The 16855-nt window shown below is 35.4% G+C and overlaps 2 protein-coding genes across 2 annotated transcripts in view; both read left to right on the top strand.

Moving 5' to 3' along the window:
• The window catches only part of LOC136038578 (zinc finger protein 664-like), a 33692-nt gene extending 23208 nt beyond the window's left edge, over positions 1–10484 (top strand). The window contains exon 5 of the mRNA XM_065721760.1: positions 4662–10484. Coding sequence (XP_065577832.1) covers positions 4662–5632 — 971 coding nt within the window. The 3' untranslated portion in view covers positions 5633–10484. The remainder of the gene's footprint in view (positions 1–4661) is intronic.
• Positions 5498–16855, top strand: part of LOC136038576 (dynein axonemal intermediate chain 7-like) — a 140809-nt gene continuing 129451 nt past the window's right edge. The window contains exon 1 of the mRNA XM_065721757.1: positions 5498–5624. Coding sequence (XP_065577829.1) covers positions 5575–5624 — 50 coding nt within the window. The 5' untranslated portion in view covers positions 5498–5574. The remainder of the gene's footprint in view (positions 5625–16855) is intronic.

The following is a 16855-nucleotide window of genomic DNA, read 5'->3' as shown; positions in this document are numbered from 1 at the left end:
ACCGGGACACAAATAACGGCCGGGACACAGGGAATATTAATGACGACCGGGACACAGGGACACATCATTAGAATAATGAGGTATAGATCTGAATACGGTTTGTTTTTCCCATGGACAATTATATGTTGCATGTTCAAGAGTCAGTAAACCTGACAATCTATTTATATGCATAGACAGAGGGACAGCGAAGAATGTTGTATATTCGCATGTTTTACGTAGTTAAAAACATATATATATATATATCTATCTCTATTCACAGGTGGGACACAGGGACACAACTACAATGGTGCGTAACTAATATGGCGCGTAACGACTTACGCGCGCGGGGGGACTTGGGGGGGGCGCGAAGCGCCCCACCAACTAGGTGTTGGGGTGGCGCGAAGCGCCACCTCAACAGCTAGTTAGTAATAATTATTAATGATTAGTAGTAATAATTACTTATTAATAATATTTAGTAAAAATTACCAATAATAATTAGTAATAATAATTACTTATTAATAATAATTAGTAAAAATTACTAATAATAATTAGTAGTAATTATTAATGATTAGTAATAATAATTATTAATAATAATTACTTGTTAATAATAATTAGCAATAATTATAATGACGCTGTAGTAATTAGCCAAACTGGCTAATCATTACAAAACATAAAATTGCAAAGAAAAGATGAACGAGGACAATAAACAGCCTGTGAAAGTTTTTTCACTCGCTGTTTATTGTCCTCGTTCTTTATTTTCTTTGCGATTTTGTGTTTCGTGACGCTGCTAAAATTAGGACTGCACAGAAATGTATAACCAAAGTCAGTGGAACTGCATAACCTTATATGTGAGAATAATTATGGTCTTTGAACAAATTCTAATTTAAAACTTACACCTTAACGAAATATATTACTATTTTCTTACAACTTTCCAATGCTTGCACGTCCCTCTTCGTAGCTGAAATGAAACTCTACTTTTGTACCCTCAAATGCACTGGAAGCAAATAATAGGCTTATAATAAGTTTTACTTACTGGTCTTCCTTTATCTTAAAATTATGTGTTATTAGTTGTCTTAGTTTTAATTTAATTAAACTACCTTATACAATATTTGTAGTAAAACTACTCGTGATCCTTCTGTAGTTTGGAAGGGTTTGAGCAAGGTTAGTTGTTACTGGGGTAATATAGCTCTGTTCTGCATATATTAAAAGGGTTTCTTTGTGACTCTTGTTGATCATATATTTTTCTATCAGCATCTTGATTGCAAAAGCACAGATATCTTTGTTGTGGATTCAAATTAATAAAGTAGCTGTTTTCTTATGGAAGCAATGAGCGAACTTGAAAATTAAAACGAAGGTAATACAACAAACAGTTATTCAGTAAAATGTACAAAAATATATATTTGCAATACAGATACAAATTAACTGACTCTTGATATTTCCCTAAGTTTTCGAATATGTTTACGGATAGTATTAGGTGTTTGACGTAGAACACATAATTGACGCAATAAAACACGATTAGAAATATATCAATCAATGAATCAATTTATTTAAAAGAAACAGAGAAAAAGCTACGAAACTTTAGACCCTTACAAAGGCTCTTTGGCCCGTGAGAGTGGGATACTAAAAGTAACATTAATAATATCACTAAACTCAAACAGAAGGAAAAGAAGAAGAAAAAAGGAATAACATAAATAAATAACAGCAGCAAAACTACTATGTCAATCAGAATAAATGAATTAAACAAATTGAAAAAGGAAAGATAGAGGGAAAAAGAGAAGGGAAGAGAGAACTAATTATAGCCATAAGAGGGGGTCGTTTATCTTTCTTTCTTTTCTTTTTTAATTGTCGACTTAACTGGTAGAGAATTCCATATAGCATAGCATAAAACTGGATACAATCTGACTTTAAAATATTCATGTCATTTTTGGGAGAAAAGGAAACAAGATTCATTTCGTAGCTCAGAATTTAAAAGATATAATAAGGAGGAATCCATCAAAATACTTAAAAATGAAACAAGAAGAAAGAAAAGTTCTAAAGTATCCTACTGACCCGAAAAACTCAAACAAGTCGAGTTTTTGGTAAAAGACGGGATTTACAAAATTCATTCAACGTAGGGAAATGATACGAGTCACCTTATCTGATCCAGTTTTACAGGCATAAATTTTCGTTCACTTTTTATTTTAGCTTCGCTTCTTACTTCCATAAAAAAAACCTCGGTCTATTTACATTAGTTTGGTTCAAATAGATAGGTCTGAATGTCATGAATTGGGTTGTAAAAGATGATAATAATTATTTTTATTAACTTATTTTATGTCTAATACTTGTGTCTACGCCTTATTTTATTTTATATTAGAAACTGTTCTTTGACATTGCCAAAATATAGTAAGATATAGCACAAAAATATTTCTTTTTAATGCAATTACAGAACGCTTCTATTCTTGGTATTCTGATTCCTATTGTAAGTGAACATTATATTAACATGATTCTCACAGTTTTATATGGTAGAACAAAAAAGGCCATAGAAGAGGTCATTGACATTCAGTCCAGGAGAGTGGCAAAACAAATTCTTCTCCCTGGAATGGAGAGTTTACCCATGTACAAATCAGGCTAATTGTTTTACTAGTTGTTTACTAATTGTTTAATTAGTCTTTATTTAGTTTAATTAATCTAATCATTAATCTAATTGATTAATTAATACTAATCTAATTAATCTTTATTTAGTTTAATTAATTTAATTAACTTTATTTAGTTTTAGTTAGTTTAATTAATTTAGTTTAATTATTTAGTTTAATTTAATTAGTTTAATTAATCTTTTACTAATTGTTTTGCCAAAAACGAAGATCACTTTGCGTTGGTGGTACCGTGGCTGTTGTCATGTTTTCATTAACAAGTTGAATTCAAGTATCAAATCAGTTTAGGGCAAGACTTCAACCTTTGAAAATATAAACGAAAGTAAAACAGTTCAAAATAGGGATGATACCTTTTTATTGACAGTGAAATATAAAATTATTTAACTGGATATTTCGAACACATATACAGTGTTCATCATCAGCAGTAAAACTAAAATACATGAATAAAAATAATCAGAATTTATACCTAATAAACTAATTACATATAGTTTATTGATCTTATTTTTTTCAATGCAACAGCCGAGGCAAATCTTCTTGACCTTTTCGGTTCCGGTTCATTAGATTTAACTGACGTATTACGTGGACAGAGGTCATAGCTCTTAGGTGAAGTGATATTTACTTTATTTGACCTCAGTAAATCATCATAAATTGAGTTCAATTCAAATTCACCTGTATCTCTGTTTATGGAATTATTCTTGAATAGAATTTTTTTTAATTTTGATTGTTTCCCTGAAAGTTCGCTTTAAACCTTGGTCCCTAGAAATCAAAGAAACATTTTCAAACAAAATAAAATGATTTGGAAAATTAAAGATATGCTCCGCGAGGGCCGACGTGAAATTTTCAGGTTTGGTATTTTGCTTTAAAGACGATGAAATGGAATTATGATGTTGTAGCAATCTCGTTCTTAAATTCTGGTTAGTACGTCCCACATAAGAGCTTCCACAAGTACATGGAATTTTATAAACCCCACTTTGTTGCTCTATGGAAGTCCGATCCTTTCCAGAATTTAAAAAACTTGCCAAAGTATTACTACCTCTTAAAGCTACCTTTAAACCATTATTTTGTAAAATTCTTTTAAGTTTTTCACTCAAACCTGGAACATATGGTAGAGAACAAAAAATATCTTTCTTTTCTGTTGTTTCCAGAATATCGTCAGAACATTCTAGAAATTTTTTCCTTCTTTTCGAAAAAGTCTGGTCAACTAACCAACCCGGATAATGGTTACTTATTAAAATGTCTTTTAGCAATAATAATTCCTCCTCAATGAATTTTGGAGAACAAATTCTAAAAATGCGGTCAGTTAAAGATATGATTAAACCAATTTTTACTTGGCGGGCATGACCGGAGAAAAATGACAAAAATCTGTTATTGTTTGTAGGTTTTCTGTAAATCTTAAAATCCAGACTATTTTCATTTTTTAAAAGAAGGACATCCAGAAAAGGAAGTTTATTATTCTCTTTTAATTCTCTTGTAAATTTTAAATCCCCTCCCCAAAAATTAAGATGTTCTAAAAAACTTTTTAATTCCTCCACCCCATAATTCCATACTGAAATTATGTCATCCATATATCTCCCCCAAAATTTATGTTTTAAAAAATATGAATCTAACGCTATTGTTTCAATATTTTCTACAAAACAATTTGCTAATAAAGGACTTAAAGGGGCCCTATTATTTTATTTTATTATTTTAATATTATTTTATTATTTTAGTTATTCCTCTTTTAATAATGAAAATTCCTAATATTTGGTGTAATATTTCCTTTCCTTCACTTATGGTGTGATTTACCCCATGGAATATATTTTGATCGTCCAAGATTTCATTTTCGCTCTTTTTTAAATCAGAATAACTAGTTTTAAAAGCTAATATAAGTATCAGCATGAGAGAGAGAAAAGTGATCGAAAATAAAATTAGTTGTTAAAACCTACCGAAAGATATGCTGTTTTTACTTTTAACTCTATAGACTTTTTAAACCTATTGAAAGATGTATTTTTTTTAGTTTTATGTGTTTCGATTTTTTTTTCTTTTTTTTTTAATCTAGACTTCAATTTTTAGGTCACTTTTCACCACAAATGTTTGGCCTACACCTACAGGGAAACAAGTCACTAGTTTTTTCAAAGAATCCATCTACGAGCCGTTTCTCAAATGCAAGGGCATCAGAATCTGAAGAAAAAGGTTTAGAAGATCAGAAAACAGGTTTGAAAAGTCGCCCGCAAATTAGAGGGTGTAGAAACTTGGAAGAACATCAAAGGGCGCATAAAGGGAAAAAGATATACAAATATGAGATATGTGACAAGACCTATTCTCAAGCAGCAATTTTGAACACACATCAAAGAATGCATACGGTTGAGAAACCATTTAAATGTGACGTATGTGACAAGAGCTTTTCTCAGGCAGCAAACTTGAACACCCACCAAAGGATACATACGGGTGAGAAACCGTTTAAATGTGTTGTATGTGATCAAACCTTTTCTCAAGCAGTGCATTTGAACAACCATCAAAGAATGCATACGGGTGAGAAACCGTTTAAATGCGATATATGTGACAAAACCTTTTCTCAAGCGGTAAATTTGAACGCGCATCAAAGAATGCATACGGGTGAGAAACCGTTTAAATGCGATATTTGTGACAAGACATTTTCTCATCCAACAAATTTGAACACCCACCAAAGAATGCATACGGGTGAGAAACCGTTTAAATGCGATGTATGTGACCAAACATTTTCTCGAGCAGCAAATTTAAACAGGCATCAAAGAGTGCATACTGGTGAGAGGCCATTTAAATGTGATTCATGTAACAAATGCTTTTCTGAGTCTAGCGGTTTGACTAAACACCAGAGAGTGCATACCGGGGAAAAACCGTTTAAATGTGATGCATGTAACAAATGCTTTTCTGAGTCTAGCAGTTTGATTAAACATAAGAGAGTTCATACCGGTGAAAAACCGTTTAAATGTGATGTATGTAAAAAATGTTTTTCTCAATCAGGCAGTCTGAAGACGCACCAAAGAGTGCATACGGGTGAGTAGCCAATTTAGTGGAGGAAAAATACGGTTTGATCTCGGGGAAATTGCAACAGAACTTATTTTTACACCAAAATGTTCAGAAAAATCAGCTTAATCACACAACAAAATTTCCCCCGAATACCCCTTGCAGAACTACCCGAAACCCCCCCCCCCCTTTGAAGGGGGGAATCGAAATTTCTAATTGGACGTATTTTTGGGTTTAAGTGGTCGTTTTCTATCAAATCAAGCATGACGAATCCGAATCCGACGTCAGAAATCAAGTATTTCGTACCCCAGTATCAATTTTCACCTTCACAGAACGGGGGGGGGGGTAAAGTACTCAGGTCATTATTTGCCGGATTTCTGCGGCTAAAGGATCATTTTACATCAAATAAAGTACCGTATTGCCAGATATGTGGACAAAAAGCAGGTTTTTTTTTAACTATTTACCTCATTTTCACCTCTAAGGGGCCTGTAAAATGAGGGGTTGCTAAGTATAACGTCTTGAAAAACCTTTTCTTCAATCAAGATCAAAACTTCAGATCAATCAGTTATAAAAAGGAACGTTTAGAACTCAGGTAGATTAATCACAAGAACATTTTGATTTTAAAGCACAATCTAAAGCTAATTCTTCTTCCTGCTCGTCTTCGTTATCATCCTCATCCTGTTGAAGGAGCGACTCGTACGCCTGTTTTGCCTTTTCAAGGGGTTCTGGTAGCATGTCATTGCCATCAAACGCTCTGCTATCCAGTTCTGATGATAAAAGGTTCGCATAAAGGGCTACCTCCAACAGACCATGGCCTCGCACAGCACGAGAGACAGCTTTGCCTTGTAACATACTACGCACAGTGTTAGGCGTGTATACTTGTCTTAGGATTTCCAAAAGTCCTGAGTTAGTCATAAGGAAGCCAATGGCTCCTAGGAAACTCATGCGTGTATGAAATCCACCTAGGACAACAATAGCATTTCTTAAAGCACTTGTGGCAGGCTCTGCATCGACGGTACACTTCGCCTTCCAGTAAAGCGGCTGATCAAAGGTAATGACTAGAGTTTTTCCAGCTCGACTAGCGCGCTCGTTAGCATGCATAAGTGTAGAATAAACACAGGAGATATCGCTTGGGTTGTGGTTAATCATTGGCAAAAACGAATATTCGACTTTCCCGGATGAGGTAGCTTTTGGTGTATTGACCACATAAAGGCCGACCAGCTCATGCATGGGCTTTTGAAAAAGCCAGAGATGCGCCAGAACGTTTCACCTTTCCATTCATTGTCATGAGTGTCACCACTATTTGTCAAGCAAACAAAAGTCCTTGGTTGCGACTTGGCGGATTTTTGGTAGGTGTAGAACGGCACAGTGCCGATTGACTTCATCTCATCTCCACTTACTTCTTTTCTTGGCACTGAAACCCCCGTTGCCGGTAACTCAGGTGTAGACACTTCAATAAGTCCCATTCCATGAAAGGTATTCAGGCCGTCGATAGTACCAATATCATGATCGACGTCGTCTCCTACATACTGAAAAAAATGTGCTTTATCTTTGGACTCATCCAACATTGTTTGATTTACTGCTGCACATCTCTCAATTTTTTTTACCTCTGAGTACGAAGAGCAGAAGCCAAGATTGTGCAGTGTATCAATTAAAAATCGGGATGAGAAATGGTGATGCAGCTGCAAAGCCAGTCCTATTTGTACAGGAGACATTAAACCACGTGGTCTGCATGCCTGCATTATAGCCTGTCCGATAGAAGATATTAGACGAGGCGTGTCGACCCCTATCGATGAAAGCAGTAGACAAAGAGATTGGTACACGAAGTTCAAACAGTTCTTTACTGACGATATCTCGTTAAGAAATTTGTAGGAATCCTTCCTTGTCGTAATGGATTTGATTTCACTTCTTATTATCTTTCCAACGACTTTGATGAGCTGATTCCTTTCTCCATTTTCACTATCTGCTTTTTTCTCTTGGTGAAATTCTCGTAGTATCCTGTCAACCGTATCTCTAAATGTTACGAGTGTCTCTTTCCCATTTGAATCGGACACAACCACTTGTTCGCCAAACTTACTGACTAGCAAATCTTGGCTTGACGAAAGCTGTAGGCCAAACTATCATCGTCAGTTTCAGAGAGAATAGGAGCCATTTTTCTTAAAATGATCGACAGAGGTACAGGTTCTTCACTGTTGGCATAGCACCGAAGCGCTTCTTCAAGAGTGGCTTTCCTTTCACTATCGCACGGTCTTTCCTTTCGTTTCTTTGGTGGAGGCACGTCACTCAATTCTTCTTGACCACATAATTTTTTTGGAATCTCTTTTCCTTTCCTAAAGTTCACTGAGCATATTTGATGATAAACGGCATCCTCTGCATGAGGGTCAGAAGTCTTTGAATTTATCCGACCAAGCACCGTCATGGCCCACTGATCGTTCCTGATCTTACACATTTCACTAATCGAGTAGTTGAAGCTATGAGTTCGTACTGCATAAGCTTCAGCGAATTCACGACTTGTGATCTCGCATAATTTCGCTGCTTGACCACAGGATAGGCAGTTCTTCGAAAAATCAAAGCGTGGAACTGAAGATCCGGTCGGGGGACTGTAACTGGTTCTTTCTGCTCAAGTTTCTTTTGAGAGTTCTTTTCTCTGTCGATCCGACGTATGTCACAGAAGTTACGACGACACGCGGTGTGGACTTCTTTCCCAGTCTTCACAGCTATGCTACTACCGCTTTCTTTGCTTGTGTTATTCGCGGTATTGGCTCCTTTCTCGGATAATATGGCAGTGTTTTCACCGGGTTTGATGCTGCTTTGGCATATCGGGCAGACCATGCTCTCTTCATTGACGGTTCTAGAAGAAAAAGAGACTGATTATTTCATACAGCTTGTTTGTTCAGTAAATCCAGGCACAATCCAATCGGAGTTCAACCCATTGGAAACTGGAAGAACAAAATCAGCTTGAATGATACACAGTAGATGGCATTCCACAAATGAAGTTGAAAAGCAGAAATGAATATTCGCTCTTTACCAAAATCAGAAGCATAACCTTAAACACTACCTCACGTAATACTTCTAATCAACGCTCGAGGATCCCAGTTTATTATTTTGTCTTTTCTTTGCGGAAATGGTGAATCAACCGACAAATGGTTAAAATAACTAGTTCACGTAGGTCAAATTTCACAGCGGATTTAGGTAAGATGAGGTACTTGACCTCGTAAAATCAAGTTTTTAACTTCATTTTCAAATTCACCGCCATTGATTCCAAGGGAAACGGCCAAATAATGCAACAAACTCTTAATTTTGAGTTTTGCTCCTCCCCCCCCCCCGCCCTTTAAGGATGGAAATGGGCATTAGGGTACGGAAAAAAGGAAAATCTGAATTCAGATTTGGAGTCGGCATACTTGATTTGATAGGAAACGACTATTTAAACTCAAAAATATTTATAAACACAAAAGTCGGATTTTCCCCTTCAAGGGCAAATTTAGGATACTTGTGCAGGGGGGATTCGGGGGGATTTTTTTGTATGATTAAACTGATTTTTCTGATCATTTTGGTGTAAAAAAAAATTATGTTGCAATTTCCCCGAGGTTTGACCATTTTTATCCGTATCTTTCCTCCACTAATTAAATTTATGTGTGCGAGAAGTGTTTTATGCAAACTTGCAGTTTGAATACACATCAAAGACATCATGCAGGTGGGGAAACCTTTCAAATGGGAAAAAATAGTCCATGCAGGAGTTTAATACGATTGTTATACCACAAGCTGTATCCTCATTGGCTTGTTGTTGTTTTTCTTAACCAATTACTAAGCCATCGAATTAGTTTCTTTTCAATGTTTTTTTAAACATTGTTTGTTTTTTTCAATTTTTATTGTTTTTTATTGTTTTCATTGTTTTTTTTTAAAAAAACCGTTTAAATGCGATGTATGTAACCAAACCTTTTCTCGAGCAGATCATTTGAACAGGCATCATATAGTGCACACAGGTAAGAAGCCGTTTAAATGCGATGTATGTGACAAAACTTTTTCTGAAGTTTCTGATTTGAACTGGCACCAAAGGGTATATACAAGTGAGAAACAGTTTAAATGCGATATATGTGACAAAAAATTTTCTGGAGTTTCTAATTTGAACCGGCACCGAAGAGTGCATACAGGTGAGAAACCGTTTAAGTGCGGTGTATGTAAAAAATGCTTTTCTCAATCGGGCAGTCTGAACACGCACAAAAACGTGCATACGGGTGAGTAGCCAACTGAATGATATGTATGTGAGAAGCGTTTTTTGCAAATGTGCAGTTTGGATACACATCATAGACATCATACAGGTGGAGAAACGTTTCAAATGAAAAAATAGGGCATGCAGGAGTTTGTTTGTGTTTGTCCTCATTGGTTTGCAGTTATTTATATCAATCAATCAATCAAATCCTTATTGGTTTGTGGATATTTTTCCTAACCAATTACTAAGCCATCGAATTAGTTTCTTTTTAATATTTTTTTTTATGTATTTACTTACTTAAAAATTTCATCATCATTCTTTGGAAAGTAGTTATACAAATTTGCTTTATTGTTATGTATATAAGAAATGGTTGTCTATATCAAGGTTATTGGATGAGCTCTAAAGAGTTCATACAGGTGATAGACAGTTTAAAGGACGATTTATTTAAAAAGCACTTGCCTTGACTGTATTATTTGTACAAATACCAAAGATTGCGTACTGATGATAAACCATTTAAATATGATTTGTTCAAAAGAGTGTAAGTTAACTCAGAATTGAGATCTAACTGAATTGAGCCTCTTGGTTTATAGGTTACAACACGACCTTATTGTACAATAGTGATTTTTATTGAAAGAAGTACACCTGAAAGATTAAGAATAAAGATTTTCCACGTTGGATAATTCTCACATTTAAATTAGCAGTTTTGATATGTATACAGTTTTCTGGTAATTCTGTTGTTTTTTGACAAGTGGAGCTTGTCTTTTCAGCCAATGGCCAATGTGGAATTACATGAGCAGATAAGGGCAAATGCCAAATTGCCAATAAAATTTCCTGTTAAATGAATAATCTCAAATGAAGCACAGGTTTTCAAACAGTTCGTGGTAACGAACTGTAGTAAGGAGCGACCCGGCTCAATAGTAACCAAAACTCTAAAAAATGGAATTTTGATACCAATAGCTACATTAAAAAAATCGCATTTTAATGCTGATTTCAAATATATAACTTTTATCAAGATTAGTCTGACCTATCAAAAGTTACGAGCCTGAGAAAATTTGCCTCATTTTAGAAAATAGGGGGAAACGCCCCCTAAAAGTAATACATTCTTAACGAAAATCACACCATCAGATTCAGCTTATCAGAGAACCTTATTGTAGAAGTTTCAAGCTCCTATCTACAAAAATGGAATTTCGCATTTTTTGCCAGAAGACAAATCACGGATGCGTGTTTATTTTTTTTTTTTTTTTCAGGGGTGATCGTATCGACCCAGTCGTCCTAGAATGTCGCGGGAGGGCTCATTCTAACGGAAATTAAAAGTTCTAGTGCCCTTTTTAAGTGACAAAAAAATGGAGGGCACCTAGGCCCCCTCCCACGCTCATTTTTTCCCAAAAGTCACCGGATCAAAATTCTGAGATAGCCATTTTATTCACCATAGTCAAAAAACCTAATAACTATGTCTTTGGGGACGACGTACTACCCCGCAGTCTCCCTGGGAGGGGTTGCAAGTTACAAACTTTGACCTGTGTTTCAAACAGTTCGTGGTAACGAACTGTAGTAAGGAGCGACCCGGCTCAATAGTAACCAAAACTCTAAAAAATTGAATTTTGATATAAATAGCTACATCAAAAGAATCGCATTTTAATGCTGATTTTAAATATATAAGTTTCATCAAGTTTAGTCTTAGCCATCAAAAGTTACGAGCCTGAGAAAATTTGCCTTATTTAGGAAAATAGGGGGAAACACCCCCTAAAAGTAGTAGGATCTTAACGAAAATGACACCATCAGATTCAGCGTATCAGAGAACCCTACTGTAGAAGTTTCAAGCTCCTATCTACAAAAATGTGGAATTTTGCATTTTTTGCCAGAAGACAAATCACGGGTGCGTGTTTATTTGTTTGTTTTTTTGTTTTTTTTTCCCAGGGGTCATCGTATCGACCAAGTGGTCCTAGAATGTCGCAAGAGGGCTCATTCTAACGGAAATGAAAAGTTCTAGTGCCCTTTTTAAGTGACCCAAAAAATTGGAGGGCATCTAGGCCCCCTCCCACGCTCATTTTTTTCCCAAAGTCAACGGATCAAAATTTTGAGATAGCCATTTTGTTTGGCATAGTCGAAAATCTTAATAACTATGTTTTTGGGGATGACTTACTCCCCCACAGTCCCTGGGGGAGGGGTTGCAAGTTACAAACTTCAACCAGTGTTTACATATAATAATGGTTATTGGGAAGTGTACAGACGTTTTCAGGGGGATTTTTTTGGTTTTGGGGGTAGGGTTGAGGGAGGGGGCTATGTGGGAGGATCTTTCCTTGGAGAAATATGCCATGGGGGAAAAAATTCAATGAAAAGGGCGCAGGATTTTCTAGCATTACTATAAAAAAAAAAAAACAATGAAAAAATAAACATGAAAACGTTTTTTCAAATGAAAGTAAGGAATAGCATTGAAATTTAAAACAAACAGAGATTATTACGCATATGAAGGGTTCTAAAAATACTTTAGCATAAAGAGCGAGGTATTTAGGAGGAGATAAATACCTCGCTCTTTATGCTAAAATATTTTTAGTGATTTCAACTATTTATTCTACGGCCTATTTGATTCAGGGGTCATTCTTAAAGAATTGGAACAAAACTTACGATTTAGTGTAAAGAGCGAGGTATTAACGAGGGTACAAACCCCCTCGTACACATAATAAAAATATAAGAATATAAAAGTTTGTTACGTAAGTTAATTCTTAAGTTACGTATATTTTTTACTAATAAAAACGTTCGTTGAATATTAAAAGTTCTAGTAGCCTTTTTAAGTAACCGAAAAATTGGAGGGCAGCTAGGCCTCCTTCCCCACCCCTTATTTCTCAAAATCGTCTGATCAAAACTAAGAGAAAGCCATTTAGCCAAAAAAAAATTAATATACTAATTTCATTTCAAATATTTATGTGCGGAGAGCCAAAATCAAACATGCATTAATTCAAAAACGTTCAGAAATTAAATAAAAAAAACTAGTTTTTTTAACTGAAAGTAAGGAGCGACATTAAAACTTAAAACGAACAGAAATTACTCCGTATATGAAATGGGTTGTCCCCTCCGCAGTCCCACGCTCTTTACGCTAAAGTTTTTAGTTGTTTTAAAAAGTAGAATTGTGGCAAAGAGTCAAACTTTAGCGTAAAGAGCGTGGGACTGCGGAGGGGACAACCCATTTCATATACGGAGTAATTTCTGTTCGTTTTAAGTTTTAATGTCGCTCCTTACTTTCAGTTAAAAAAACTAGTTTTTTTTATTTAATACATATAGTAATGGTTACTTGGAAGTGTACGGACGTTCTCAGGGGGATTATTTTTTGGTTTGGGAGGGAGAGTTGAGGTGGGGGGGTTACACGGGAGGATCTTTCCATGGAAAAACTTCTCATGGGGGAAGAGACTTTCAATGAAGGAGGCGCGGGATTTTTTTGTATTATTTAAAAAAAAACAAGGAAAAAATAAATATGAGAAGTTTTTTCTACTTAAAGTGAGGAGCAGCATTAAAACTTGAAACGAGGAGAAATTATTGCACATATGAGGGGTTTACCTCCTCGTAATACCTCGATCTTTACGCGAAAGTAATTTTAGTAATTTCAACTATTTATTCTACGGCCTTTGTGATTCAAGAGTCATTCTTAAGGAATTGGGACAGAATTTAAGTTTTAGTGTAAAGAGCGAGGTATCGACGAGGGGTGAACTCCCTCATATACGCAATAAACATATACGAATACAGAAGTTCGTTACGTAAGTTATTTCGTAAATTATTAGATTGACAATCGTAAATTATTTTTATTGGCAATTAGAGGGCAGCTAGGCTTCCTCCCTCTCTCCTTTTTTCTCAAAATCTTCCGATTAAAATATGAGAAAGCCATTTAGCGAAAAGAAAATTAATTTAATTAATTATTTTATTTTTAAATAAAATTAATTATTTTAAAATTAATTATTTTTAAAGAAAATTAATATGCAAATTTCGTTTTAATTATTTATGTGCGGAGAGCCAAGATCAAAACATGCATGAATTAAAAAACGTCCAGAAATTAAACAAAAAAACAAGTTTTTTTAAATGAAAGTAAGGAGCGACATTAAAACTTAAAACGAACAGAAATTACTCCGTATATCAAAGGGGTTTTTCTTCCTCAACGCCCCGCTCTATACGCTTAAGTTTTTTCCTTTTTTAAAAAGTAGAGCTAAGAGAAAGAGTCAAACTTTAGCGTACAGAGGGAGGCGTTGAGGAAGAAAAGCCCCTTTGATATACGGAGTAATTTCTGTTCGTTTTGAGTTTTAATGTCGCTCCTTACTTTCATTTAAAAAAACTTGTTTTTTTGTTTAATTTCTGGACGTTTTTTAATTCATGCATGTTTTGATCTTGGCTCTCCGCACATAAATAATTAAAACGAAATTTGCATATTAATTTTCTTTTTGGCTAAATGGCTTTCTCATATTTTAATCGGAAGATTTTGAGAAAAAAGGAGGAAGATATTGTTTGAAAAAACAATAAAGTTTTAATGTTGCTCCTTACTTTCAGCTGAAAAAAACTTGTTTTTTTTAATTTTATTTCTGGTTGTTTTTTAAATAATGCTGGGAAATCCGATGGCCCCTTCATGGAAAATCCCCTTTCCCATGAAACTTTCCTCCATGGAAATATCCTCCAACGTAGGACCTAACCCCCCCCCCCCCCTACCAGAAAAGTCTCCCTGAAGACGTCTGTATACTTCGCAATAACCAATACTATAAGTACATCATTTGTACAGTTCACTGCTTCCAGCCCTTCCCCGGGGACTGGGGGGATAACTTTATCCTCAAGGACATAGTCATTAAATGTTTCGACTATCCTGAACAAAGTGGTTATCTCAAAATTTTGACCGAACGAATTTGGGGGAAAATGAGCGTGTGAAGAGTTTAGTTGCCCTCCATTTTTTTCGGTCACTTTAAAAAGGCACTAGAGCTTTTAATTTCCGTTTGAATGAGCCCTCTTGCGATATTATAAGACCATTGGGTCGATATGATCACCCTGAAAAAAAAAAACAAATAAACACGCATCCGTGATCTCTCTTCTGGCAAAACACGAAATTCCACATTTTTGTAGGTAGGAGCTTGAAACCTTTACTCTACGGTTCTCTGATATGCTGAATTTGATAGTGTGATTATCATTAAGACTCTATGACTTTTAAGGGGTGTTTCCAACTTTTTTTTAAAATAAGCCAAATTTTCTCAGGCTTTTAATTTTTGATGGGTACGATTAAGCTTGATGAAACTTATAAACTTGAAATCAGCAAGTCCGTTTATTTTGATGCATCTATTGATATCAAAATTCCGTTTCTTACAGTTTCTGTACCGTTTGTCATCACGAGCTGTTTGAAAAAGACAAAAACATTCTATTCCATGTCTACTTGTCTAACTTGGGAATAGAAGCAAATGTTTCCCCACTTGTTTGTGTATGTATGTATTTATTTATTTATAATCCATCATGCAAAATAATGAAGTGATGGAGTACATTAAAAAAAAGAAACAACATATCGTAACTACATTCTAAAATACAAACAAAAATAATTCCACGTTAAAAAACAACATTTTGTCATCCATGGCCGGTCTGCTTATTGCACATGTGTACATTCAGCTCAGTTAACTGAGCACACGGGTCAGACAAGCTATATTTTTTCATTAAATAGGAATTGCGGGCCCACGGAGGAGCTCGCAACAGAAACTTGGCAAATTTGAAGAAAACGCGCTTCATCCTAAGATGGTCAGATTCACTAAATATAGGGTAAAACGGTACTAAATACAGAATATGTGGCAGGATGACACTATTGTAAATCCTCGCAAGATGGGCTCTAATCAAATGAAACTGAGAGCTAATGATTGCACCATATTCACGACGGATTTTAGTTTCCATACTTTCTAGCATCAATAGCCTAGTTTTCTTCAGATTTTTTCCAATAGGAAGGCCAAGATAATTCAACTTAACACTGGGCTCTACTTCTGTACCATCCAGATCTATAGATATATCATCTGATCTAGTCGCATCTAATTCATTAAAAATCAAAACATCACATTTTCCAGCGTTTAGGGAAAGCCCAATATCACTCTAGTTTTTACATATCTCTAAAAAACATTTTTCTAGCCCACTGGTAGTCCTACTAATATTAAAAATGTCGTCTGCATAACATAATATCGACAGATCAGTACCTTTATATATGCAACACGAAGAAAGTTGGCACTGAGCTGGAAGCGTTGCATTATAATAAACCGTGAAAGAAGTAACTGGACCCTGCTTAACCCCGATATGAATTGGTATATCGTCAATCAGCAAATTGCTTCCAGGTATACGTATTTTTGCTTTCATTTGGCGGTACATGTACAGAAGAGGTCTAAGTCTAGCGATACACCACAGTTCAAAAGCTCATTCATTGCTTGGGGGTGCAACAACGAATCAAATGCTTTGCTAACATCGTATGTCCCAATCGCTAGAGTACCACCAGATTAATCTGCATCGATCAAAAGTAATTCAAACACCTCAGCAAAAACGCTTGAAACAGTTATAGGTAGATACGATGAGTATTCAGACGGATCCTTCCTTTTTTTGAGAATCGGTGAAATAAGACGAACACAAAAAGAATCTGGAACTATACCGCAGCAAAAAACCATTTAGTACAAAGAAAGATGGCACATAAGCTTATCAGACCCATTTTGTAAATGAAGGGCGCATATGCCATCATAACCCAAGGACTGTCTTTTATTAAGCTTTCGTATAGCATACATGTAATTCACTAGAACTTACTACAAAGGTACCCGGTCCAGGAGTACGTAAGCGATTATTTAATTCCGTTTCAAAGTTCTTGAGAGTGTTAACGTCGGGTTCGGTGAAGTGACTTTTGAAATATGAATACCACTGGTTCTCACTAATTGTAATTTTACTTTCCCAAGTTTTGTTATTTGCCGAACGAGTTTTCCATAACTTATTAGGGTCATTCGCGATCAATTCTGCAATTGTAACACTTTGGCCAACCCGGTGAGCTTTGAGCTCCTTCTGAAAGTCCCACTTAGTA

The sequence above is a fragment of the Artemia franciscana genome, chromosome 18, assembly GCF_032884065.1.
Source record: "Artemia franciscana chromosome 18, ASM3288406v1, whole genome shotgun sequence".
Lineage (NCBI taxonomy): Eukaryota > Metazoa > Arthropoda > Branchiopoda > Anostraca > Artemiidae > Artemia > Artemia franciscana.
Note: the sequence above shows the minus strand (reverse complement) of the source record. Positions and strands in the feature narration are given on the sequence as shown.